A 25,368-nucleotide genomic window follows, 5' to 3' on the forward strand; every position below is an offset into this window, starting at 1 on the left:
TTCAGACACCCCAGAAGAGGGCATCATATCTCATTTCAGATGGTTATGAGCCACCATGTGGCTGCTGGGATTTGAACTCAGGACCTTTGGAAGAGCAGTCAGTGTTCTTAATCGCTGAGCCATCTCTCTAGCCCCAGATAGTATGTATTTTCAACTAATACCCATGTCTGCTTCCTCCTCAGGGACTCAGGCCTGGGACAGCAATAGCCTCTGACCCTGCAGTGTCACTACCAGTATTAGTTTCCCTCTACTCAGTCCACGTCATCTCCCACAGTTTTATGGAGTTGGGAAAGGCATGAATTCAGGAGTCTGCATGAAAGACAGGAGACAACCCTGAATGCAGCTTAGATATCATACACCATGCTTTCTGAAGACAGGGTCTTGCTAATCAGGCTCCGCTTCCCCAAGTATAGCAGTATGATTGGCCCACAGTCACAACCAGTGGATCCTGAGTGGGGAAGCAGGGAGGGGACAGCTGGGGGTTGGAGACCTCAGGCTGTCAGTGAGCAAAGGAATGTGACCTCCCCCAGTGGGGCAAAGGTTGGGGCACCAGGCTATCTATGCAGGAACACGCAGGCTTGGGCACTGGAACAGGGGGGCAGAGATCCTCTTCCTGCCAGATTTCAGGTTTAGACATTCCTTGACTCGACTCTTGCTCCAGGCTTGCTTCTCCATTCCTACAGCTCCTTGGCACCACAGGGTCTCTCATTGGCTTCAAGTTTGTGAAGTAGGCTAGGCTGTCTGTCCAGCAAGTCCTAGGGATCCACCTGGCTCCTCTTCCCTGCAGAGCTGCATTTACAAGCACAGACACCCACACCTCCCCCACACACATACTACCTTTTATCATACCTTTGAATAACAACCTCAGGCCCTAGTGATTTTACACACACACACACACACACACACACACACACACACACACAGACACAGTGTAAGATTTTTTTTTTTCCAAGACAGGGTTTCTCTCTGTAGCCCTGGTTATCCTAGAACTTGCTCTGTAGACCAGGCTAGCCTGGAACTTAGAAATATACATGCCTCTGCCTCCCAAGTGTTAGGATTAAAGTTGTATGCCACCACCACGGTGAGACTTTTTTTTAAAAGTAAACTTCAGGTCTGGAATGTCAGGTACACCCCCCTCTTTTTTGTTGTTTATTTATTGCGGGGCTGGAGAACTGGCTCGGTGTTAAGAGCCCTGACTTCTTTTGTGGGAGTATCTAGGCCTTGTTCCTAGCACTCCCAATGGCTCACAGGCCTCTGTAACTCCAGTTCAAGGGGGTTTGATGCCCTCTTCTGGCCTGTATGAGTACTAGACACATTCTTTTTTTTTTTTGAGACAGGGTTTCTCTGTGAAGCCCTTGCTGTCCTGGAAGTCACTTTGTAGAACAGGCTGGCCTCAAAGTCAGAAATTCGCCTGCCTCTGCATCCCGAGTGCTGGGATTAAAGGTGTGCGCCACCATGCCCAGCTCTAGACACATTCTTTTTTTTTTTTTTTTTTGGTTTTTCGAGACAGGGTTTCTCTGTGTAGCCCTGGCTGTCCTGGCACTCACTTTGTAGACCAGGCTGGCCTCGAACTCAGAAATCCGCCTGCCTCTGCCTCCCGAGTGCTGGGATTAAAGGTGTGCGCCACCACGCCCGGCTCTAGACACATTCTTAGTGCACAGACACACAGACATCCAAATCCCTCAACCACAGGAAGTAAATCCAAAACTTTGTAAAAGATTTACTTTTATTTTATGTCTGTGCATATATGCATGAGACTCCATTAAAATGATGCCAAGGACAAGATGAAGCCTGTGTGTTCTTGAGACAGGGTCTCAATGTAGTCTGGACTGGTCTCCAACTCATTATGCAGCAGCCAAGAACGTCCTTGAACCCCCAATCACCTGGCCTCCATCTCCCCAGTGCTGGGATGATGTCTGGGTGCCACCATGCTGAATTTACTCACACTGGGATGGGCCCAGGGCTTCATGAATGCTGAGCAAGTACTCTACCCACTGAGATGCCTCTGGATGCCCCCTCCCATTCCCCTGACTTTCCTGGAACCCACAGAGATCTGTCTCTGCCTCCCCAGAACTGGGATTCTGTGAGTGTGCCACCATGATCTCCTATGAAGGGCGTTCCCCCTGTCAGACATACAAAGTTCTCTGTAACCTCACAGCCTGTGACTGTACCACCTACCCTGGCTGCTATAGTCTACAGAGATTTAATCCTCACCTTCAGGTCCCGGCTTAGATAGCACTTCTGGAGATCTTTCTAGCTTCTCTGGGGATCTCTGCCTTGCTATTTTGAACTCCTGAAACTCCTGCCTTCAATTCCCAAGGGCCGGGATGAGAGGTGTGTTGGTGAGTTTTGTGTCAACTTGACAGAAACTAGAGTCACGTTGGAAGAGGGATCCTCAATGGAAAAATGTCCATACCGGACTCACCTGTGAGAAAGCCTAGGGTACATTTTCTTGATTGATGACTGATGAGGGAAGGCCAGCCCACTGTGGTTGGGGCCATCCCTGGGCTGGTGGTCCTGGGTTCTATAAGAAAGCAGGCTGAGCAAGCCAGTCAGGAGCATCCCTCCATGGCCTCTGCATCGGTTTCTGCCTCTTGTCCTGCTTGAGTTCCTGTACTGACTTTCTTTGATGATGAAGTGTTGTGGGAGTATAATAAGATTAACTTTTCCCACCACAAGGTGCTTTATCACAGCAATGGAAACCTAAAACAGTGTGCATAAACCTGCCAACATATTATCTTTCCATGTGTTGTAATGGCCTCTCCTATTTATTCCTGGGTACATTTTTGTTCTATTGCCTTGATTAATTAGTCTTGTTAGGGATTTAAATGTTTTTGTTCCATTTATTTTACATGTATGTATATATGGGCCTATGTTGTATGACACGTGTGCCCTGATACCCACATGGAGGTCAGAGAACAAGCCGTGGGACTCATCCTCTCTCTCACTTTAGGCTCCATGGATGGGACTTGGGTCACCTGGTTCAGTGGCAACCAAGCCATCCCTTTGAAGATTCATGTTTATATGTATGGGTGTTTTGTCTACATGCACATCTATGGACAACATGCATGCTTGGTACATTCAAGAGACCAGAAGAGGGTATCACACCAAACCTCCTGGAGCTGAAGTTACAGATGGCTAGGAGCCACTATGTGGGTGCCCGGAACCTGGGTCCTCTGGGATTAAAGACAGTGCTCTTAACCACTGAGCCATTGCTCCAGCTTTTAATTTCTTTTTATAGTTAACCTTCTTGGTTTTGGTTTTTCAAGACAGAGTTTCTCTGTGTAGACCTAGCTGTCCTGGAACTCACTCTGTAGACCAGGTTGGCCTCGAACTCAGAAATCCACCTGCCTCTGCCTCCCGAGTGTGCCACCACGCCCGGCTATAGTTAACCTTTATTAATCTTTTCTTTGGGGGGAGAGGGGGTTGGAGACAGAGTCTCTCTGCACATCCCTGGCTGTCCTGGAACTTGCTTTAACTCAGAGATCCACCTGCCTCTGCCTCCCTAGTGCTGAGAATAAAGGTGTGCACCATCCCTGTTTGGCTTGTTAATCTTTTCTAAGCACCAGTTTATGGTTCTTTTGTCTTTATTTGTCTTTGGGTGTGTGTTTTTTAAACATTTATTTATTATTATATGTAATTAAAGATGTATTTATTATTATATGTAAGTATACTGTAGCTGTCTTCAGATGCCAGAAGAGAGATCTCATTATGGATGGTTGTGAGCCATCATGTGGTTGCTGGGATTTGAACTCATTATCTTCAGAAGAGCAGTAAGTGCTCTTAACCACTGAGCCATCTCTCCAGCCCTGTCTTTTGTGTTTTCCTGGATTTCTTTTTAAATAGGAGCATCAAGGGTTCGAGGGTGTACACACACTCACACACACACATACACATACATACACATACACACACACACATATACACACACATACACACGAGTTCAAGGTCACTCTTTACTCTATAATGAATTCCCAGTCAGCCAGGACTGTGTGAGACCCTGTCTCAGTGCTAAAGGCACTCTGATGGCTTTTTGTTGACTGTCTGCCTTTTGTTTTTCTGCCTTTTTCTTCTTTTTTTTTTTTTCAAAACAGGGTCTCACTATGTGGCTCTGGCTGTCCTTGAACTCACAGTATAGACCAGGCATCAAACAGGGATCTGCCTGCCTGATCTGGAACGCTGGGATTAAAGGCATGGCAACTGTTTGTTTGGTTGTTTCCTTTTGTTTTGTCTTGTTTTTGAGACAGAGTCTCAGCTGGACAACCAGAGATACACAGAGAAATTCTGTATCAGAGAAAAAATTTAAAAGGGTGTGTGTGTGTGTGTGTGTGTGTGTGTGTGTGTGTGACTATGTAGCTCAGGCTGACCTTGCACGGAGTCTAAGATGTGTTCCTTATACGTTTGTTTTGGTTGTGAGCCTAGCCTTTAATGTCTGAGCCATCGTTGTAGCTCTAGCAGAGATGTACGTCTTTTCGAGGTTTATTTGTTTATGGCTGGTTTGCCTGCGTGTACAACTTGTGTGTAGAACCCAAGAACTCAGAAGAGGGCATGGGTCCCTGGAACCAGGGTTACTGCTGGTTAAAAGCTGCCATGTGAGTGCTGGGATCAAACCTAGCTTCTTTGGAGGAACAGCCAGCGTCCCTAAGCACTGTGCCACCTCTCTAGCCACTTTCCCTCCGTAAGTGTGCCAGTTACTTTCTGTTGCTCTGATAAAGACAGCTTATAGAAGGAAGGGCTTATTCCAGAGGAAGACTCCGTGACGATGGAGTGGAGGCAGCTCCTGCGCTGGCTAGAACAGCAGCAGAGAGCAAGCTATCTTGAACCACAGACAGGAAATAAACTGGGAAGAACCACGGTCTGAACTCTCAGAGCTTGTGACCAGTAGTGTACTTCCTCCAGCAAGGCCATGCCTCTGGAACCTCACAAACAATGACACCAACTGTCCTGTTCTAATGCCACAGCCTCGGGAGACATTCTCATTTAAAACACAGTAGACCCTCAGGCGCATTTTATGATTGAATGGGGAACTAAATAAAATGTACCATTAACTAAAGTTAATGATAAAGAATTGTATCAGAATTTGCCCAGCCAAGCTTCTTGTCTCCTTCACCTGGTGTGCCTTCAACTCCCTGAGGAAACCTTGCAGCCTTTATCCAAAGCTGCAAACCTCTAGGCATGTAGCTACTGAAAGCTAGACTAGCACTCTCCCACAGAGCCGCCCCCCAGCTCCTAGCTGGGGAATTCTAGGCCAGCATTCTTTGGCTAGGAGCCAGGCCCTTTGGCTACACTGTTGCATTTGCTCTCAGGATTCCCTGATTGAATGAATGTCCACTACTCTCATCCCCGCAATAGAGCAGCTGAGATACCACCGTACTCAGACCTTGCCTGAGGACACTCTGGTTGAGTCTTGATCCCCAGATGCCACCAGGTCATTTGGTTTTGCCTTTGTTGGTGTGCTTGGGTAGAGGCTTCCCTCTTAGCACACTGGCACTACCAAGATTCTTGGGGTTGAAAGGAGGAAGCAAACGTTTCCCCGGCTGCAGTGTACAAAACTGTAGCCAATAGGGCCACTGGGCACTTGTGGGGTGGCTGGCTGTGTGTTTGGGGAATGGGTGGGGACAGGAGTCTCTTTTGGTGCCCAAGCTTGTGTGCAACTTCCTGCCACCCAGGAAACTGTACAAACCAACACTCGCTTCTCCTTTCTCCACTGTGGTCTCGGGCTGGCAGGGAGCCCCAGATCCCCGTGGCCTTGGCCAGCTTTCCCAGCCCTACATGGGAGGAGAGATGCCCTGGACCATTCTGCTATTTGCATCTGGTGAGTCTGAAACTTGCCCTTGGGGGATGGACCCAGCTGCCCTGTAGGGCAGAAAGCACAGTGGGGCTGCCCCTACAGTGATTAGATGACACTGATCCCCCCCATCCCACCCCCGGGGTCAACCTGGAGCCTGGGAAACTGCCTGACTACAGCCTTCTCATCCCAGCTTTCTTGTGCTCTGCGGAGACAAGTTCTGTAGAAACACCTTCCCACCAGCAGTGCCACCACCCCCTTGGGCTCCATCCAGGCCTGCCCAGGACTTGGGCAGTTGTGGAATTAGGAAAGGTTAGCTCCCAAGCTCTGTGGAGTGTCATCTGCAGGTCCCCTGCTCAGGGGCTGGGACAAAACTCAAGGGTAGAGTGCCTGCCTGGGTTGGATATGGCTCTCTCTCTCTCTCTCTCTCTCTCTCTCTCTCTCTCTCTCTCTCTCTCTCTGTGTGTGTGTGTGTGTGTGTGTGTGTGTGTGTGTGTGTGTGTGTGTGTGTGTGTGTGTGATTTGTTTGTTTCTTTAAAGAGGGCTGGTGGCACTTGCTGTCAACCTGAGTTTTCCCTAGCATTCACATGGTGGGAAGAGAAAACCAATTCTTGTAAGTTGTCCTCTGATTTTCACACACATACCTCGGCACAAATATCCACACACCTACATAACATGAATTAATAAATTAATTTTTTTTCGAGACAGGGTTTCTCTGTATAGCCCTGGCTGTCCTGGAACTCACTCTGTAGACCAAGTTGGCCTCAAACTCAGAAATCTGCCTGCCTCTGCCTCCTAAGTGCTGGGATCAAAGGCATATGCCACCACTGCCGGGCTATAAATTTAATTTATAAAAGACAGAACAGGGGGCTAGAGAGCTGCCACAGCCCTTAAGAGCACTGGCTGCTTTTCCAAAAACCTGGGTCCAATTCCCAGTCACCCACAAGGCAGATCACAATGTTCTGTAACTTGGGTCCAAAGGGATTTAACACCTTTTTTGGCCTCCACAGAGACCACATAATACCTAGATATACATGCAGGCAAGTCACTCGTACATATAAAATACATTTTTAAAAAGACAAAATGGGTTGCTTCTGACTTTCTGGTCAGAAAATTGTAACAGCTAAGCAATGGACTGGTCCCACCAGAGGCTGCTTCCTACAAGAAGACCAGCTCCACCCCCACACCCAGCCTCCAGACAACACCAAGGAGTAAGACAAATCCCTCCGCCCTCCTTTCTCTCTCGTACTCACCTCTCATTAAACAACATGAACTCACCCCTTGGGTTTTCTTTTTCTTTTCTGGTCTTGTGGATGAACGTGGGACCTCACACACGTTTGGCAGGTGCTCTGCCACTGAGCCACACCCCCAGCCCCTCACTGGGGGATTCTAGGCAGGGGCTCTGCCACTGAGCCACGACCCCAGCCCCTCACTGGGGGATTCTAGGCAGGGGCTCTGCCACTGAGCCACGACCCCAGCCCCTCCCTGGGGGATTCTAGGCAGGGGCTCACACGGTTATCTGTGTGCTCTGTCTACCACCTTCCCACAGCATTTCCTCAGGCTAGAAGGACCTTCCTCAATCTTCATAGCAGTCCTACACTATCAGGGGGTCAGCTTATATGTCACTTCTTCTGGGAAGTCCTCTGAGGTCACCTCAGTTCACAAGTAGTCTTCTCCATTTCCTCGCATGCAGCCTGGACTTCTCATTTTCTCCCCCACCCCCATTTTCTTTCCTGTGTATGGGTGATTTGTCTGCATGTGTGTTTGCGTACTGTGTGCATGCCTGGTGTCTCTGGAGGCCAGAAGAGGGCATTAAATCCCTTTGAACCTAAGTTACACAGAGAGGAAGAGGCCTCCTGGATCTAGCTGTAAGCTGCCATGTGGGTGCTGGGAATCACACCCAGGCTCTCTGCAAGAGCAGCCCATGCTCCTAACCACTGATCCACCTCTCCAGCCCTGGCTTGTTTCATTTCTATAAAATAATAATATTGCCTTGTTCCTGGCACCACAGCAGAGTCTGATGCTAGTCCTGCTGACTGAGCATCTCTGTGTGACTGTATAATAATTACCGCCACTGTCAATGGGGTGACTTAAACACTGACAAGCACCTGTACCAGGTACCCAGTCTCCTGACAGTGGTGAGTAGTCAGGGGGTCACCAGTGTCCTGATACAAACATTAAGGGTGCCTGGAGGTGCAGCTCCTCAGATGTCAGGATGGTTTGGACCCCAGCATACACATGTGTGCACGTGCAGGTACACACATGTAGGCACACAGACACTATAGTGTAGGTGATCTGGTCTGGAGAACACACAGCCATCTCAACTTGTCATTCTTCATTACAGGCTCCTTGGCCATCCCTGCACCGTCCATCACCTTGGTGCCCCCCTACCCAAGCAGCCGCGAGGACCCCATCTACATCTCGTGCACAGCCCCAGGGGGCATCCTAGGGGCCAATTTTACCCTGTTCCGAGGGGGAGAGGTGGTCCAGCTCCTACAGGCCCCCTCAGATCGGCCTGGTGTAACATTCAATGTGACTGGTGGTGGCAGTGGTGGTGGCGGTGAGGCTGCTGGGGGGAACTTCTGCTGTCAGTATGGTGTGATGGGTGAGCACAGCCAGCCCCAGCTGTCGGACTTCAGCCAGCAGGTGCAGGTCTCCTTCCCAGGTAAGACTCTGTATAATTCTGGTCCTGCTGCCCTAGACCTCCCTGGGACACTTCAGAGCAAGCTCAAGTCTGCAGATAAGTATATTGATCTGAAGGAAGAGAAGCAGCCACCTGATAGACACCCAGGACACACAGCACGAAGACAGGCATGCAAAGGCCTGGGGCTGAACTCACTCGCCTTTGTGTGTTTGTGGGTGATCCCAGGAGGGCAGAAGTTCAGTGATGGAGGAAGAGCCAGAAGTATGACAGAGAGGTGATGCAGGGGCTTGTGGGCCATAGCTGACATCAGTTCTTCATCTGACCAAGCAAAGGCCTTGGGAGGCCTCTTACCTATATTCTTTCCTGGATAAAGGAATGGGTTTGCCTTATAGGTGTGGAGCCCCAGGGATGGGCCTAGGATGAGCTGAGTGGAAAGCCTGGTTAGTATTTGGGTAGTAAATGAAAGGCATCCAAGCCCCTCGGGCAGGCAAAACCAGAGGGTGCCACGACTGTGCTGGAGGCAGCTTGCTACCAAGCCTGCCAGCTTGGCTTCAGTCCACCCCTTAGATTCTGTAAAGAAAGAGTCAACTCCCAAAAGTTGTCCTCTGACCTTTGCTGTGCCACAAATACACTGCCTCCCCATGTCCAACATAAAGAAATATGTAATTCCAAAATTGTTTTAAGGAGCAAGGTCAGGCAGGTGGCAAAAACGTGTATCCCTGAAGTCTGGAGAGCTGCCATGAGTTGGAGGCCAGTCTGGTCTACATAGAAGACTCAATAAACAAACAAACAGAAGACCCAGGTGTTGTGGTGGGCCTCTGTAGTCCCAGCTGGTGCATCCAGAAGGATCAGAGATCCAAGGTCATCCTTGAGAGTGAGGACCAGGCCTCCTGGATCCTGTCACCCCGCAGAAGGGCCCACAGGCTGGGAAGACAGAGCGGCCTGCCCGGCATGAGCTCCCTTTCTCACCAGGGCCTTGTGGTCTTGCAGTCAAAGGAAGACGGTGACCCTCGTGCCAAAGATCTGCTCCCCAGATCAAGACATCCTGCCCACCAGATCTCCAGATCCCACTCCCCACTAGTTCAGTCCTGGGAAAGGAATCTAAGTCTGCAGCAGCGGACAACAACTTGGAAATGCCCGTTCTCTCTCTCTCTCTCTCTCTCTCTCTCTCTCTCTCTTTCTCTCTCTCTCTCTCTCTCTCTTTCTTTCTTTCTTTCTTTCTTTCTTTCTTTCTTTCTTTCTCTCTCCTTCCTTCCTTTTCCTTTCTTTCTTTTTTGGTTTTTCGAGACAGGGTTTCTGTGTAGCCCTGGCTGTCCTGGAACTCACTCTGTAGACCAGGCTGGCCTCGAACTCAGAAATCCGCCTGCCTCTGCCTCCCGAGTGCTGGGATTAAAGGCATGCGCCAGCATGCCCAGCTCTTTCTTCTTTCTTTTCTTTCTTACTTTCTTTTCTTACTTTCTTTCTTTCTCCTCTTTCTTTCTCTTTCTTTCTTTCTTTCTTTCTTCCTTCCTTCCTTCCTTCCTTCCTTCCTTCCTTCCCTTTCTTTCTTTCTTTCTTTCTTTCTCTCTTCTTTAAGATGTTTATTATTATATGTAAGTACACTGTAGCTGTCTTCAGACACACCAGAAGAGGGCATCAGATCTCATTACAGGTAGTTGTGAGCCACCATATGGTTGCTGAAATTTGAACTCAGGACCTTCAGAAGAGCAGTCAGTGCTATTATCCTCTGAGCCATCTCTCCAGCCCCATTCTTTCCTTTTGTTTGTTTGTTTGTTTGAGACAGGGCTTCTCTGTAGCCCTGGCTGTCCTGGAACTCACTTTGCAGACCAGGCTGGCTTCAAACTCAGAAATCTGCCTGCCTCTGCCTCCTGAGTGCTAGGATTAAAGACATGCGCCACCATGCCCGGCTATTCTTTCCTTTTTAAAAAAAAAAATTAAGGCCGGGCGTGGTGGCGCACGCCTTTAATCCCAGCACTCGGGAGGCAGAGGCAGGCGGATTTCTGAGTTCGAGGCCAGCCTGGTCTACAAAGTGAGTGCCAGGACAGCCAGGGCTACACAGAGAAACCCTGTCTCGAAAAACCAAAAAAAAAAAAAAAAAAAAAAAAAAATTAAGAGAGACTCCTGTGTCCTGGGCTGGCCTGCAACTCCCTGTGCAGCTGCGATGGCCTTGAGCTCCTGAGCTCTCGCTTTTAGCTCTCCTAGTGCTGGGATATCACACCTGTCTAGTGCCCCATGAAACTCCCATCCTGAGGGATGAGTTCCTGGTGGTCTTCAGAACCCACTGTATATCCAGGGCAAATGTCATTGACTCTCCCCTACCCCCAGAAAGAATTTCTCTGTATAGACCTGGCTGTCTTGAAACATTCTGTAGACTAGCCTGGCCTCGAACTCAGAAATCTGCCTGCCTCTGCCTCCCGAGTGCTGGTATTAAAGGCAGGACCACCATTGCCCAGCTCATTGACTCTTTAGTACATAGACTGGAGCTACAAGATAACTACTGGTGTGATACAAGCTAAATAAGTAATCAATTAATTAAAAAAAAAAAAACATGAAAAGCTGGGTGGTGGTAGCACAGCCTTTGAGCCCAGCACCCATGAGTCAGAGACAGGTAGGTCTCTGTGAGTTCAATGCCAGCCTAGTCTACAGAGCAAGCTCTAGGACAGCCAGGGCTGGCACACAGAGAAACCTTGTTTCCAATAAACAAAAACCAAAAGCAAAACCAAAAAAAGGAGTGAGGGAGCTAGGCTTAGTGGTAAACACCTTTAACCCCAGTGCTCAGAAGGCATGGGTAAGCTCAGGGCCAGCCTGGTCTACATAGAGAGTTCAGGCAAGTCAGAGCTACACTATAAGGCCTCGTCTCAAAAACAGAACAATTGTGCAGGGCATGGTCGTGCACGCCTTTAATCCCAGTACTTGGGAGGCAGAAGCAGGTGAATTTCTGAGTTCGAGGCCAGCCTGGTCTACAGAGTGAGTTCCAGAACAGCCAGGGCTGCACTGAGAAACCCTGTCTCAAACAAACAAACAAACAAACAAACAAACAAACAAACAAACAGAACAACCTTGGCAGGGGTTGCAGCTCTACTGGTAGAACATTTGCTAGGCTTTAAGGCCTGGGGACACATGCTGTCATACTACGGAAGCAGGGCAGCATGAGTTCAAGGCACATGGCAAGTTTGAGGGCTGCCTGAGGCACACAAGTCCCTGTTGGAAGGAGAAGGGGGCAAAGAAAGAAATGAAAAAGAAACTGGCTTCCCCTACACAAAGACTTTGATGGTTCACTGAAGGCAGTTCACTGAGGATTCAGACATGGGTAGGATTGAAAGACAGACCTAGTGGGGCCCTGTCCCAAACAAACAAAAAACAAAGATGGCAGGAACCTTCATGTCCTTCTTGCTCTCCTTCCTTGGCTTAGTTTAAGGATACCTTGCCCTTTCATGGTGGTATAACCCTGCCCCGAAGCTCTAGGTCTGCATTTTGGTGCTCCAATACCAACCCTAGCCACAGAAGCAGAAGCCCTTTAAACATCTCTTCTGGCAGTGGTGGCGCACACCTTTAATCCCAGCACTCAGGAGGCAGAGGCAGGGAGATCTCTGAGTTCGAGCCTGGTCTACAGAGTGAGTTCCAGGACAGACAGGGCTATACAGAGAAACCCTGTCTCGAAAAAAAAATCTTACAATTAGTAATGAATTTATTTATTTATTCACATTTCATGGGTATGGGTGTCTTGCCTGCATGTATTTATTGTCTTTTACCACACGTGTGCTATGTCCAAAGAGGCCAGAAGAGGGGTTCTTATGCTTTGTGTCTGGCATTGTAGATGGCTGTATGCTGTAATGTGGGTACTCAGAATTTAATCTGGGTTCTCTGGAAAAGCAGCCAGTGCTCTTAGCCACTTAGGTATCTCTACTACCTCCAAAATTACTTTTAAAAAACTGCATGTGTGTGTGTGTGTGTGTGTGTGTGTGTGTGTGTGTGTATGTTTGCACATGTCAGAGGACAACCTGTGAGAATGTGTTCTCTCCTTCCACCACATGGGAATTCAGTTCAGGTTAACAAGTTTGGTGGGAAGTCCCTTTAACCACTGACCCATTGTCTTAGAGTTTCTTTTTTTTTTTTTTTTTTTTGGTTTTTCGAGACAGGGTTTCTCTGTGTAGCCCTGGCTGTCCTGGCACTCACTTTGTAGACCAGGCTGGCCTCGAACTCAGAAATCCGCCTGCCTCTGCCTCCCGAGTGCTGGGATTAAAGGCGTGCGCCACCACGCCCGGCTTGTCTTAGAGTTTCTAAGGGGCTATGACGAAACCCCATGACCAAGATTGGGAGGAAAGGGTTTATTCAGCTTATACTTCCACATCATAGTCCATCACTGAAGGAAGTCAGGACAGGAGCTTAAACAGGGCAGGCACCTGGATGGATGCAGGAGCTGATGCAGAGAGCATGGACAGGCGCTGCTTACTGGCGTGCTCTCTGTGCCTTTCTCAGTCTGCTTTCTTACAGAACCCAGGACCACCAGCCCAGGATGGCCCCACCCACAGTGGGCTGGACCACCACATCAATCATTAATTAAGAAAATACCTTTTAGGGCTGGAGACATGGCTCAGAGATTAAGAGCACTGCCTGTTCTTCCAGAGGTCCTGGGTTGAATTCCCAGCACACACATGGCTGCTCATAACTATAGTTCCTGTTCCAGACCCAACCCCCTCACACGATCACACACGCAGGCAGATCAGCAGTGTACATAAAATAAATGAATTATTTACAAAAGAAAAGAAAATGCCTTCCAGCCTGACCTTATGGAGGCATTCCCTCAATTAAGTTTCCATCTTTTTAGATGACTCCACCTTGTGAGAAGTTGACATAAAACTAGCCAGCAGACCTTAATCTTGCTACATCTTTTCTTATTTTGTTTTTTGTTGTTGTTGTTTTGTTTTGTTTTTTGTTTTTGATTAACAGGGGATTTATTTATGCAAGAATAGAGTCATCCTTGCCAAACTTAGTAGGCGATTTTAAATTTCCTTTCTGGATAAGTCTTTCCTTTCTGTCCCTGCTGTTTTGAAAACATAATACCAGAAGCTGAGGGGCCCAGACGCCGCCACAGCTTCTAACAGTGAGTTCTTGGGAGTGGGTCTGAAATCAGGGTAAATACTCACTGACCTTGCAGGAGCCTCGGTGTGTGACTGGCATCTGGGGCTGTACTGAAGCAGATACTCCCATTTAAGCCAGGCCCTTGTGCTCAAGCGCTTGACCTGGCCTTTTGAGTCTCTGGAGACCTGTCATACTGGCAAGGTCGAGGGTACTGGCAAGAGTGGCCAGGGACACAGGCTTATACTTGGAACCCAACACCTTGGCTCCCAGCACACATCTGCCTTATTTTGTTGTTGTTGCTGTTTAAGATTTTTTAAAAAAGATTTATTTATTTATTACATGTAAGTATTGTAGCTGTCTTCAGACACACCAGAAGAGGGCGTCAGATCTCATTACAGATGGTTGTGAGCCACCATGTGGTTGCTGTGCCTCCTCTCTCGGTCCCTATGCATAGAAATAAAAAGGCTGATGTATTTTGTTCATTTGCACCCTGTCACCCACCTCCTCATAGCTCCTCCCCACACTGATTCCCTTCATCGTCCCAGCTCTCCTTCCCTCCTTTGCTCCTTCTATTTTCTTGTCTTTTCTTTAGGCAAGGTCTTGCTACACAGCCTTGGCATTAAACCCATAGCAATCCTCCTGCCTCTGCTTCCCATATGTTGGTATTAAGAGTGTGACACTTGCCAGGCGTGGTGGCGCATGCCTTTAATCCCAGCACTCGGGAGGCCAAAAAAAAAAAAAAGAAGAGTGTGACACTTGGGTTACTATGTCCAGTTTCAATCTCCTTTTTTTTTTTAGTATATATCTATATAATATATATATATACACATATACATGTGTACATGTATATGTTTACACACACACAAATATATATATGTCAGGCCGTCTAGTTGGTTTAGTGGGAAAGGGCGCTTACCCTTAGGCATGATGACTTGAGTCCATCTCTGCAACCCATATGATGGAAGGAGAGAGTCATCTCCCATAAGATATCCTCTGACTCCCATGTACATACTGTGGTGTGTGTGTGTGTGTGTGTGTGTGTGTGTGTGTGATGGTGCTGGGAATGGAACCTGGAACCTTCTTTACGTTAGTCAAGCTCCCACCACCCCCGTTTTGTTTTCAAGTGTGTATGGAGGTGATTCTGTATCCTGGGCTGGCCTTGACTTCTGCAGCTCATGATAGCCTTGAATTCACAACCATCCTCCTTAACCCTCTAAATGCTTGGTCACGTGGCCTTGGGATGGGGTTACCTGCCCAGAAGGAACAAACTTTCTTAATGGTCCAGCAGAAGTCCTCACTGACTGCTAACTGCCTACATGCCAGGCTTGTTAAGTTCCCAGGCCCACCTACACCCAAGACACTTGGCGAGGTGTCTGTTGGGTGAGGATGAGGCTCCAGAAAGGCCCCAGATGAGCCCTCCCCTGCCCTCACAGCTCCCTCACTGGCCCCATTCTTTCTTTTCTCTCTAGTCCCCACCTGGATCTTGGCACTCTCCCTGAGCCTGGCTGGAGCTGTGCTGTTCTCAGGGCTGGTGGCCATCACAGTGCTGGTGAGAAAAGGTAAAGAATGGGCAGGAAGCAAACCGGGTCAGCAGACAGACAGACAGCCTCCAAACACCCTCAGTCTTCCCTGCACAGCGTCTGGGGCAGGGTCTCCCTATGTAGCCCCAGCTGCCCCCGAGATCCACTGCCTCTGCTTCTGCCCCGGAGTGCACTGTGCTACCACGCCCAGCTCCTTTCCTTTCCCTCTCTCCACCTGTCATCGAGGCTGATGCTAAACTCCTGTTCATGCCTGGATTTTTTTTTTTTTTCCTTTTTGGGAGTGTCAAAGACCAAACGGAACATCAAATGCCCTGGAACTGGAGTTACAGATGGCTGTAGCCTGTCATGTGTGTGGGGTCTGGGTCTGGGGAATATGGGAGAGAGGGTGTGGTGGGGGGTGTCTGAGATCACCATGGTCAGTAGAGTAATGATCTGGAAGCAAGATATGACTAAATAGCTGGTGTTGGTTCCAACTTTGGACCTAAAGTAGTTTATTTTAGGCATAGTAAGTGTGGCACAATTTAGTGAATTTTTTCCTGGTGATAATTAGCTCAATCTCATGTGCACAATAGAGCATAAGACTTGACATAAAAACTCCGTGTAAAATACATGCAACATCTTCTATTAAGACGTGTTCTATAGATTGACTGAGAAAAATAAGCTCATACATGATAAGAGTGAGGGAAGATCTGGTGAGGTCTCAGCCACAAAGCACATAAAGTCACCAGATTATTAAGCACATTTGCTCTCAGCCTTCTGGGCTGATAACAGGTTATGCATACACATGCACGCACACACACCTTCCTTTGAAGGAACAACCCTGTGTGTTTACCATTCCTAGTTCCCCTGGTGTCTACTTGTGAGCATGTGTAGGACCTCTGTGCCTCCCACCTGTAGGGGCTGGGCCTGGGAAACAGTGCTCTTAACCACGAGCCAGCTCTCCCTCACCAGGACTGGTGTGATGTTTGCAGCAGCACAGAGTCAGTCAGTTTGGGGAATTCTTTCACTAGAACTCAGCAGTTGGAGGGGGCATCAGCAGAAGTAAGGTGACAGGTGGAGGGAGGGGTGATTGACATATGGGATCCCTGGGTACTCAAGGGAGACTAGAATGGTTTTCAACCACACCCTGAGGCAGCAAGGTCCATGGAGGCTCAGCTGTCCTGCAGAGGCAGAGTGGGCACGCCAGGCACCCCAGCACTTCACTAGCTGCAGGCAGAGGACTGAGTTCAATGTCAACCTCACTACAGAGCAAACTCCAGCCTAGCCCGGGCTATGTGAGACATATATTCATTCCCATTTGCATGCACCATCTCCTTCATCCGTTTCCAGAACTCTCCTTCTCTAAACCAGTGTTCCTCAAGCTTCCTTACGCTGTGACTCTTTAATACAGCTTATGTTATTTTGCTATGTCGACACCCATGTTTGCTATGTTACATAAAGGTATTTTCATTGTTATGTCCCAACTGTAATTTTGCTACTGTTGAGTGGTAATGTAAATATTTTTGGAGATAGAAGTTGAGAACTATTGCTCTAAGCTCTCCACTTAGGCCGCAGCTACCTCTACTCCTAGAAACAATGGAAAAGCCTTTCAAAACATTTATCATCCTCCTCCTTTTCCTCCTCCTTCCTCTCTTCTTCCTTCTCCTTCCTCCTCTTCCTCTTCTCCCTCTGGGTGGAGGTTGTAGGATTCAGTTCTCCTTTTCCACCTTGTGGGTCCCCAGGATCCAACTCCGGTCATCAGGCTTGGCAGCAAGTATCTTTACCTAAAGAGCTATCTCACTGACTCCCCCAACCCTGACTTTGACAGGTCTCATGTAGCCCAGGGTGGCCTCATGCTTGCTATTATATAACGAAGGGTGGTTTTGAACTCACAATCCTTGTGATGGAAATTGTCTAGTAGGAAATTCACAGTATTTTAAGAAAAACAATTTACATGTTTATACAATTTTGAAGATTTTGTTTGTTTGGATTTAGCTTAAAAGAGTTGGGATTTTACTACACAGCCCAGGCTGGTCTGATAACCCACACCTCCCATGTAGATCAAGTTGGCCTTGAAATGTACATGATCCTCCTGGCTCTGCTCTCCGTTTGCAGGGATTACAGCAGGGAGGCACCACATTTGGTAGCTTCAAGCTTTTGTTTTTGTTTTTAAATGGCCATACATTTCTCATAAGTCACACACAGAACTAATAAGGGTCAGCAAGGTCGCTCAGCAGACAGAGGTGCTTACTGCCAACCATGGCGACCTAGAGTCAATCCCTGCGCCTCATAGAGTAGGGTGGCTGACTCCACAGGATTTGTTCCAACAGAGACATATGTCCTATGATGTGTGAACTCACACCCATGCAAGAACACACACACACACACACACAGAGTAAATACTTTCTACGAACCCAAAACAATATTGGGTGAAGTGGTCATACAGATTTTATGCCAGAACTCAAGAGGCTGATGAGGAGATAAGAGGACTGTTGGTTAGAGACCAACCTGGGCTGGACCCTGCCTTAAACAAACAGATGGCACACACCATAACTCCAGCATTTAGGAGTTAGAAATAGGAGGGCCAGGAGTTCAAAGCCAGCCTTGACTACAATAGTAAGTTCAGGCCAGCCTGAGCTACACAGGACTGAAGGTGAGCATGCTGGTCCATGCCTTTACTTCCTGTACTCAGCAGGCAGATCACTACCAAACAGTCCATCTAGTCTACAGAGTGAGTTCCAGAACACCCAGGGCTACCCTGTGAAACCCTGCAGAGAAAAGAGCTGAAAAAGATCTGTTTATAGCAGCTTTTGTAATTACTGGTAGATCGCCATGGAGGAGCCAAGGCTGGGTCCCACAGGGTCAAGGGAATGTTTGATGTCATGGGTGTCAACAGTTCTTAGCTGCTATCAGATCCAGAATCATCTAATCCATGCCTGTTCATCTTTCTTCTAGCTAAAGCCAAAAACTTACAGAAGCAGAGGTAAGACCCTCCCTGGGGGATCCTTGAGCACTTCACTAGCTGGGCAAATGCCTCATTTCCCACAGTGCCCTCTGGTGGGAGGGCTGATAGGTACATGGAACATGGATTACTTAGTAGCATTGCTCTATACTAGGATGCTATAAAACTTAAGTTCACTGCTTCTTCCTAGTGGTTCAGATGACACCCATTTTCCAGATGTGAATACTGAGGCCTGAAGCTCAGTCACATAGGGCCGTGCATTCCAGCTCACTGCTGTTTCCCACAATATTGTCCCAGAAATCTAGATATTTGCAGTGGCATTCTTTGGGACTCTCACTGGGACTATGCAATGTTAGATTTTTCCCTGGAGCTGTCCCTGGCTCCTCACAGCCAGAGTTTTGCCACCCAGTGTGACAGCTCTGAAAATGAGGGCTGAGTGCTTTCAGGGTGCAGGTATTTGCTGTGGATGTGCAAGTGCTGAGAGCAAGTCATATCATGTCTTACTAGCAGAGATATTCTAGAACCAGTGTCCTATTTCATGGGGCATCTTTTCTTCTGAATCCCTTTGCAGAGAGCGTGAATCCTGCTGGGCTCAGATCAACTTCACCAATACAGGTCTGTTATGTTGTCCATGTCCCTCAAGGCTTCCCTGGGTGAAGTAAGCTTCAAATTTCTTCCGTTGCTACTTACACTCTTTCTGTAGCCTCTGGTTGCTATTAGGGTCCAAACACAGTCCCCGTTCTTTCTGTTGGGTTCCCACTTTCTGTTTTGGTTTCTAGTCTCTGCACTGGCTCTATCCACTGCCTAGAACACTCACTTTCCACCTTCTGTGTACATGCGCCCCCCCCCCCCCCCCGGAAACCTTCCTGGATTCCCCAGATAAGCTCTATGCTGGACTTGGACATCAGCCATGCTGTTTACACACTTCAGAGACCTGCAGCATCTGAATATCTATTTATTTGCATATGGTGTCTGGCATAGTGCACGTGTGTCAGAGAACAAATTGTAAGAGCCAATTCTTTCCTTCTATTAAGTGGGTCCTGGAGATTGAATTCAAGGTGACAAAGTTGGCTGCAAGTGCCTTCACCTGCTGAGCCATCTCGCTGGCCCCCAGCATGTTCTACACAGTGAGACCTGTGCCCCTCCCTCTAAATGTTCACAATTCACCTTGTGGAGTGACTGGAAAGACTCTGGAGAGGGTGCTGGGACATGAACCCCAAGTCCTTTTGCAGGGTTAATTTGGGGTGTTGAGACAATGGGCAAGGACCAGGTGGGTGCAGGGCATTGGACCCACTGTGTGCTGACTTTGCTCTCTCTGTTTCAGACATGTCCTTTGATAACTCTCTGTTTGCCATCTCCACGGTGAGTCGCTCTGTTTGTCAAGTTTCCTCAGACTCTGAGCCAGGGTCACAGCACTAGCATAAGCCTGGGGTTGGCTATGAAAAACTGGGGGATCACAGGGCTGCATTGTCACTGGGTTGGGTTCAAGCCTTGAGGATGGTGAGAGGAGGTTTGCAGTGACCTGGTGGTATCTACGTGGAATCTTGTGACACTCTGATATGCTCTGGTCCCCTTCCGACAACAAGAAAAGCTTATTTTTATAAGTCAGTATAGGGTTCACACTTGTAATGCCAATACTTGGGAGGTAGAGGGAGGATTGGGGGACTAGCCTGGGCTACTTAGTGAATTACAGGTTACCCTGAGCTACAGAGTCTCTGTCTCGCCCACCCCCCTCCATTTTATTTGTTTTGTTTATGTGGTGGGGGGAGTGCCACAGGATACATGTGGAGGTCAGAGGTCAACTTGTAGTTGGTTCTCTCCTTCTATATGAGCCCCAGGAATCAAATCCAGGTAATTAGGTTTGGCAGCACTGCCCTGAACTACAGTGCCATCTCACCAGCCTGAGTTCCCCTATCTTAAAACAAAACAAAACAAAACAATGAGGAGGGCATGGTGGTACACACCTTTATCCCAGCATAGACAGGTGGATCCTGAGTTTGAGGTTAGCTCTGGTCTACATACTGAGTTCCAGGACACCCAGGGATACATAGAGAAACACTGTTTCAAAAAGCCAACAAAACAAAAGCTAGAGATGCAACTGCATTGGCAGAGAGAGAGCCTAGTGTGTTTGAAGTGCCACATTTACATCTGTTGTGGCTTCAGCTGAGACAAATCCTAAACTGCCCAGATAAACTGAGACTGCTGGGCATGGTGGCCAGTATATGCCGTCCCGACACCGTCCCGACACATGGGAGCTGGATCACTCCTGAGGCTTTTTTATTGCTGCCTTTGTTTGGTTGGGTTTGAATATTGTTATTTCTGTTCATAACTCACTATGTTGCTGAGGGTGCTCCTGAATACTTGACTCATCTTGCAGCCTGAAGCATCTCGCAGCCAGCTCCCAAGTGCTGGGATTATAGGTGTGCACCACTACATGCGGCTTATGTGGTGCGAGGGATGGGACTTCTGCATGCTAGGGAGAACTCTGCCAACCGAGACACATGTTTCACTTGCTTTTTTTGGAGACAGTGTCAATATGTAGTAGCAATGCTCACTGCCCAGGGCTGTATAAAACATACATATGCTCACAATTCACCTCATGGAGTGACTGGAAAGACTCTGGAGAGGGTGCTGGGACATGAGCCCCCAAGTCCTTTTGCAGGGTTCATTTGGGGTGTTGAGACTATGGGCAAGGACCAGGTGGTGCAGGACATTGGACCCACTGTGTGCTGACTTTGCTGTCTCTGTTTCAGACACACACCCACACACATCTTGGTATCTTGGGCTGTGCATGTACCCAAAGCCTTAAGCCCTATTTCCTGCTTTTGTTCCATATGAACAATACAATATTTCTCTTTTTGTGACTGGCTGGTTCCACTTCACATAGTACCCTTAGGTTCACCCCATGATGTGAACTTGTCTCTGAATGTTCTTCATTTTAAGACTGAATGCTAGTCCAGAGTATGATATACCACATTTTTCTGATTCATGTTTATTGACAGACACTTGGAATGCTCCTACCTTTTGGCTTTTGTGAACACAGTCATACAAATATCTCAGTTCTTGCTTTTGGTTTTATTTTCTTCCTTCCTTCCTTCCTTCCTTCCTTCCTTCATCCCTTCCTTCCTTTCTTCTTTCATTTTCAGAATGGTCTCATTAGGTAGCCCTGGCTGACCTGGAACTGTAAGTCTAGTTCCAGCGAATCCCTAGTCGTACCCATAGCTGTATTTAAAACAGATTTAGGAAAATACTCACACTCATACATTAATAATAAGTAAAACCTTCTAAAAAAGAAAGCTTTGAGCCGGGCGTGGTGGCGCACGCCTTTAATCCCAGCACTCGGGAGGCAGAGGCAGGCGGATTTCTGAGTTCGAGGCCAGCCTGGTCTACAAAGTGAGTTCCAGGACAGCCAGAGCTATACAGAGAAACCCTGTCTCGAAAAACCAAAAAAAAAAAAAAAAAAAGAAGAAGAAGAAAGCTTTGAACCCCAGAGCTCGTGTCTCTAGCTGCATATGTAGCACAAGATGGCCTAGTCGGCCATCACTGGGAAGAGAGTCCCCTTGGTATTGCAAACTTTATATGCCCCAGTGCAGGGGAACGCCAGGGCCAAGAAGTGGGAGTGGGTGGGTAGGGGAGGAGGGCGGGGTGAGGGTATAGGGAACTTTCGGGATAGCATTTGAAATGGAAATAAAGAAAATATCTAATAAAAAAAAAAAAGCTTTGATGTTGGTAGAGAATGACTTCCAAGCAGCTGCCCATTTACCACCCCATCTCTCAGAGCCTGACAGCTAACAATTTGGCAAGCTCTATGGTGTGGAGATTCCCTTCATTATTTTATTGGGTTCTTATTTTTCATGTTCATTGGTATTTTGACTGCAAGTGTGTCTGTGTGAGTGTGTCAGAAGCCCCGGAACTGGGGTGCTCTGTCCTGACAGGGGTGCTCTGCCACGTGGGTGCCGGGAATGAAAACCCTGTCCTCTGCAAGAGCAGCCAGTGCTCTTAACTGTGGAGCCTTCTCTCCAGACACTTTCATTATTTGTTTAGTTTGTTTGCTTGTTTTGTTTTGAGACAAGATCCATCTATGTAATCCTGGCTGCTCTGGAACTTAATATGTAGATCAGGCTGGCCTGAAACTCACAGAGATCTTTCTACCTCCATGTTCCAAGTGCTGGGATTAAAGGTGTGGTTACAGCACCAGGCCTGCCTGCTTCCTTTCCTTTCCTTTCCTTTTTCCCTTTCCTTTCCTTTTTCCTTTCCTTTCCTTTCCTTTTTCCTTTCCTTTCCTTTCCTTTCCTTTCCTTTCCTTTCCTTTCCTTTCCTTTCCTTTTTCCTTTCCTTTCCTTTTTCCCTTTCCTTTTTCCTTTCCTTTCCTTTCCTTTCCTTTTTCCCTTTCCTTTTTCCTTTCCTTTCCTTTCCTTTCCTTTCCTTTCCTTTCCTTTCCTTTCCTTTTTCCTTTCCTCCTTTCCTTTTTCCTTTCCTTTCCTTTCCTTTCCTTTTTCCTTTCCTTTCCCTTTCTTTCTTCCTTCCTTTCTTTTCTTTCTTTCTTTCTTTCTCTCCTTCTTGTTTTTTGTTTGTTTGTTTGTTTGTTTGTTTGAGACACGGTTGTCTGTATAGCTATGGCTGTCTTAGAACTTTGTAGAGGCTGGCCTTGAACTCAGAGATCTGACTGCCTCTGCCTCTCAAGTGCTGGGATTAAAGGCATCCACCACCATTACCTGCTTTCCTTTCTTTTTTAAGACAGGGTCTCACTGTGTAGCCCTGGCTGGCCTGGAACTCACTATGTAAATCAAGCTGGCTTCCACTTCACAGAGACCTGCATGCCTCTGCCTGCTGAGGGCTAGGAGTAAAGGCGTGCCACCCTGAATACTCTTTACAGAAATACTCTGGCTAGTCAGGGATCTTACAGGGGTCACTGGTTAGGGAGGATCAAAGCTCTGAGGACCCCTCAGCCTACCTCACCAACTGGCTTCAGGTTTGGTAAGATTTTAGGGGAACTCGGATGGGTGGCGCCTCTTTTTCTCAAGCCTCACACTGCCCCGAGGAGATGGATACTAGCATTTGAAACTTGAGGCCCGTATGTGTCGTCCCTCAAAGTGAGGTCAGACTGCTAGGAAGTTAGGGAAGTGGGATTTGGGCCCTGGCCCCCCTCTTCTGCAGAGCCACTGAAGGTTGGAGTCTGGAATCTGGCGAGGTGGTAGGAAGAGGTAGGAAGGTACCAACAGCTTCCAACAGGAGGAACTCCCAGGTCCTTACACCAAAAACCACTTAGGGTTTTTTGTTTTGTTTTGTTTTTGTTTTTTAAATTTCTTTTCTTCTCTTCCATGGGCAAAGAAAATGACTCAGGAAGACTCAGTGGCAACCCTAGACTCAGGGCCTCGAAAGAGGCCCACCTCTGCATCATCCTCTCCGGAGCCCCCTGAGTTCAGCACTTTCCGGGCCTGCCAGTGAGGCTGAAGAATGAGGACCCCTTTATCCAGTTCTTTCCCTCCCACTGCCAGAGGCTGCAGAGGCTGCACATCTGTCCAGAGACTTGGCAGTGGAGGTAGGGTGGGGGTGGGAATCAAGCCATAGCTTTCTTAGGGAAGGACTGGCCAAAGGAAGGGGACCTTGTAACCTTCCTCACAGAAGACAAGAAAATGAGTTGGGGTATCAGCCTAGAGGCTAGACAGAGAGCCAGAACCTCTTCACAGATTCCCAGATCACCAGAGAAGTGTCACTATTGAATCAGGACACCAAGTCAGGCACAAGAGGTCTACATTCTCTAACTCCTTTCCTGTGCTTCCCCAACTGCAACTTACTTCCAGACTGGGTGTTTTATTTTCAGGAGAGATGTGTATATTTTTTGTTGCTGTTGTTGTTTCTAGATAGGGTCTGTGTTCTGGAACTCACTGTGTGGAGCAAGCCAGCCTAAAACTCAGAGATCCACCTGCCTCCAGAGTGCTAGAATTAAAGTTACTGCCATAACACCTAACTTTGGGATGTTTTCTGTTTTGAGACAGGGTTTTTCAGTGTAGCCCTGGCTGTCCTAGAACTCACTCTAGACCAGGCTGGCCTGGAACTCAAGGACTGCCAGCCTCTGCCTCCTGAGCATCGGGATTAAAGGCGTATGCCACCACTGCCCAGCAGAGTACGTTTTTACTCTTCACTTTGTGGGCCCAGCTGCCTTAGATTGTGTGCTTGCACCATTAGATGGGAGGGATGACTTGGGAAAGGGTTGAGTCTTTTGTGAGTCTTGCGGAGGCCCAGGAGAGGGTACGTATTAGAGTTCTCAGAGGCCCAGCAAAAGTGAACACAGTGGCTGGCCACTGAGTTCACTGGGGGACCTGAGAGTTAACTAGAGAAAAGGAGAGGTCCTAGTGGAGAAGCTAAAGAATTTCCTTTAAGTTCAGTGCGAAGGCCAAGCTCTGGAGGGCGGCTTGAAAAGCCTTTATCCCAGAGCAGCATGGGAAGGGGCCCCATGCTGGGTGCGAGCCTGCCAACCAGTCCAGACCTATCACAGGGCCTTTTCTTACCAGTGGGACGGGAGCAAGGCGGAGCTTACCTGGGAACGTACAGGGCGGAACCTTAACTTGGGGGCGTGGCCGAATCACCTGGGTTTGGAAACGGTTCTTGCCTTTCCTCAAGCTCAGGAGAGGTTGTTTGCAGGACCCTGGCCCGGAGGGGGCCGACCTCTCCGAGGGAGGGTTCGTGGATCAGAACACCGTCCCTTGACAAAAAGATGCAGAGCACCGTCTGCATTCTGCTAGTAACCGTCCCTTCTGGGGGCGGAGCCAGCCCTCCTCCGGGTGTATAAAGTAGACGAACGCCTCACCCCCAAGAGTATTGGGGGAGTACGCAGCACGCCAGCCTAGGGGCGGAGCTCAGCCCTGGAGGAGGCGTTTCTACTTAGTTCCCCGACTCACGCCTTTCTTGAGCTATGCTCACAGTGGCACAAAGCATGGTGGTTCGCTCGCTGCCGGCCTGTGGGTGGGTCTGGCCCCAGAGGCGTGTCCGAGCGGCCAAGCATTGCCTCCTGAAACGCCCTGTGGTACAAAGGGCTGTGGATCACCGGTCTCCCGCCCCGAGCGGGGGGTGGGGCCGCCTGATCATTCCGGAGGCGTGCCGGGAAGGCTAAGCACCGCCTCCTGACGCACGCCCTGCCCATCTCTCCAGAGCTGTGCGCCGTGGCACAAAGCGCCTCCGTTCGCACAACGCGGCCTCGGGGCGGGGCTTAGCATCCCTGGGGGCGTGTCATACTGCGGGGCACCGCCTCCCAACGTAGGCGCCTTCACCCGGCCTGCCGGGGTGGCTCAGCCACCTCACAAAGCAGCGACCGTTCCCGCGGGGTGGGGCCGGCCCCACCCCCGTCGTGCTTGCGCTCGCCCGGCTCCCT

General features: G+C 48.6%; 1 protein-coding gene and 1 long non-coding RNA gene across 3 annotated transcripts; one reads left to right on the plus strand and one right to left on the minus strand.

Annotated features, from left to right (window-relative positions):
• Positions 1-5,638: 5,638 nt before the first annotated feature.
• On the plus strand, positions 5,639-24,116 carry CUNH19orf38 (chromosome unknown C19orf38 homolog). 2 transcript variants are annotated; one of them, XM_021172591.3, is made up of 7 exons: positions 5,639-5,815; positions 8,133-8,453; positions 14,984-15,073; positions 17,990-18,017; positions 18,568-18,611; positions 19,321-19,358; positions 23,328-24,116. In XM_021172591.3, the coding sequence occupies exons 1-7, from the start codon at positions 5,773-5,775 to the stop codon at positions 23,442-23,444; spliced, it is 681 nt and encodes a 226-aa protein (XP_021028250.1). In that variant the 5' UTR covers positions 5,639-5,772; the 3' UTR covers positions 23,445-24,116. The 2 variants fall into 2 exon arrangements, with proteins under 2 accessions (XP_021028250.1, XP_021028251.1); XM_021172592.3 differs by lacking the exon at positions 14,984-15,073 and having other exon boundaries at positions 5,661-5,815.
• On the minus strand, positions 13,831-25,167 carry LOC110301889 (uncharacterized). The gene is made up of 3 exons (XR_002378747.3): positions 24,538-25,167; positions 14,991-15,060; positions 13,831-13,958 (listed from the first exon to the last, which is right to left on the minus strand). It is a non-coding gene; the product is annotated as an uncharacterized LOC110301889 (long non-coding RNA).
• Positions 25,168-25,368: the final 201 nt, after the last annotated feature.

The sequence above is a fragment of the Mus caroli genome, unplaced genomic scaffold (assembly GCF_978045245.1).
Source record: "Mus caroli unplaced genomic scaffold, Mus_caroli_1 scaffold_11, whole genome shotgun sequence".
Lineage (NCBI taxonomy): Eukaryota > Metazoa > Chordata > Mammalia > Rodentia > Muridae > Mus > Mus caroli.

What these genes read in the sequence shown, in the direction of transcription:
- CUNH19orf38 (XM_021172591.3), top strand. Translation starts at nt 5,773, where the DNA reads ATGGGAGGAGAGATGCCCTGGACCATTCTGCTATTTGCATCTG. An exon ending in CACAGTGCTGGTGAGAAAAG is followed by an intron (nt 15,074 to 17,989) that starts GTAAAGAATGGG and finishes TCTTTCTTCTAG; the next exon opens with CTAAAGCCAAAAACTTACAG. An exon ending in GATCAACTTCACCAATACAG is followed by an intron (nt 18,612 to 19,320) that starts GTCTGTTATGTT and finishes TCTCTGTTTCAG; the next exon opens with ACATGTCCTTTGATAACTCT.